At 55.0% G+C, this 1136-nt stretch overlaps 1 protein-coding gene across 1 annotated transcript in view; it reads right to left on the bottom strand.

Moving 5' to 3' along the window:
* Nucleotides 1-640: 640 nt before the first annotated feature.
* Nucleotides 641-1136, bottom strand: part of DDN (dendrin) — a 3077-nt gene continuing 2581 nt past the window's right edge. The window contains exon 4 of the mRNA XM_005877412.2: nt 641-1133. Coding sequence (XP_005877474.1) covers nt 864-1133 — 270 coding nt within the window. The 3' untranslated portion in view covers nt 641-863. The remainder of the gene's footprint in view (nt 1134-1136) is intronic.

Raw genomic sequence — 1136 nt, 5'->3', positions numbered from 1 at the left:
ACATGGATGGACCTTAGAATCCCTTCGTTTTACATATTAGGAGGCCTGGAGAAGGAAAGCGACTTGCCTAAGGTGCCCCAGGAAGCGAGTGTCAGAGTTAGGACGGGAACCCAAGACTTCTGACATCAAAGTGAGCCCTCTCCCTGCTTTGCTGGCTGCTTCTGGACTCCTTCCTCTTCTGCCAAGGGCTTCTCTGTCACCTGTTCACTTCAGTCCAAAGCCTCTCCATCACTTTCTCCCTCCTGCCCAGAGGCCCTTCCCTGAAGTTGCCCTCCCATGACTATACCATTCCTACCCGCCTGCCTACTCTTGGGCAGGCTTCTCTGCTCAACTCTACACCCAGGGCAGCAGCTACCTCTGCTGAAGCCCTTACCAGAGTGACCTGAAAGGAGCAGGCATTAAAGTCTACAGTTCACCTGACCCCTCCTGATTTTTTTTTTTTTTTAAATACAGCCCTAGCCAGTTTGGCTCAGTGGATAGAGTGTCGGCCTGAGGAAGGAAGGTCCCGGGTTTGAGTCTGGTCAAGGGCACGTACCTCGGTTGCAGGCTCCTCTCTGGCCCAGGCCCTGGTCCAGCCACGTGCAGGAGGCAACCAATCAATGTGTTTCTCTCACAGATATTTCTCTCTGTCTTTCCCTCTCTCTTCCACTCTTTCTAAAAATCAATGGGAAAATATCCTAGGGTGAGGATTTTTTTAAAATTACAAATCAGCATATGTTCCCTTTCCTTTCATTCGGGCGGCTTCTTTTTGGGTTATGGGAACCGGTGTAGGTGAGGGGTACAAGGAAGCCTGTGAGGAAGTAAGGGGGCCAGTGGGCCCAAGGATGGATGGGTTGGGAAGCACAAATACAACAGAGAGCCTCTCACTGCCGCTCCCTACTTCTCCGTGGGGCCCCCGTCGTGTTCCTCTCTCCAGAAAGGGCCTCCCCGGTTTGGCTGATGACATCCAGAATCTCTCGGATACTGTCGTGCCGCTGTGTGGTCTTCCCGCCCTCTCGGCACCCGGCTCGCTCACTCCGCCAGGGGGCGCCGGAGGCTTCCGTGTCGCTTCCATCAGAGGAGCTGCTCTGGGCGCTGAGCTCCGCAGCTTCATCCGAGTCCGAGTCAGGGGCGGTGTGGCGGCGGATGCGGGACAC

This window comes from Myotis brandtii, unplaced genomic scaffold, assembly GCF_000412655.1.
Source record: "Myotis brandtii unplaced genomic scaffold, ASM41265v1 scaffold517, whole genome shotgun sequence".
Classification (NCBI taxonomy): domain Eukaryota; kingdom Metazoa; phylum Chordata; class Mammalia; order Chiroptera; family Vespertilionidae; genus Myotis; species Myotis brandtii.
Note: the sequence above shows the minus strand (reverse complement) of the source record. Positions and strands in the feature narration are given on the sequence as shown.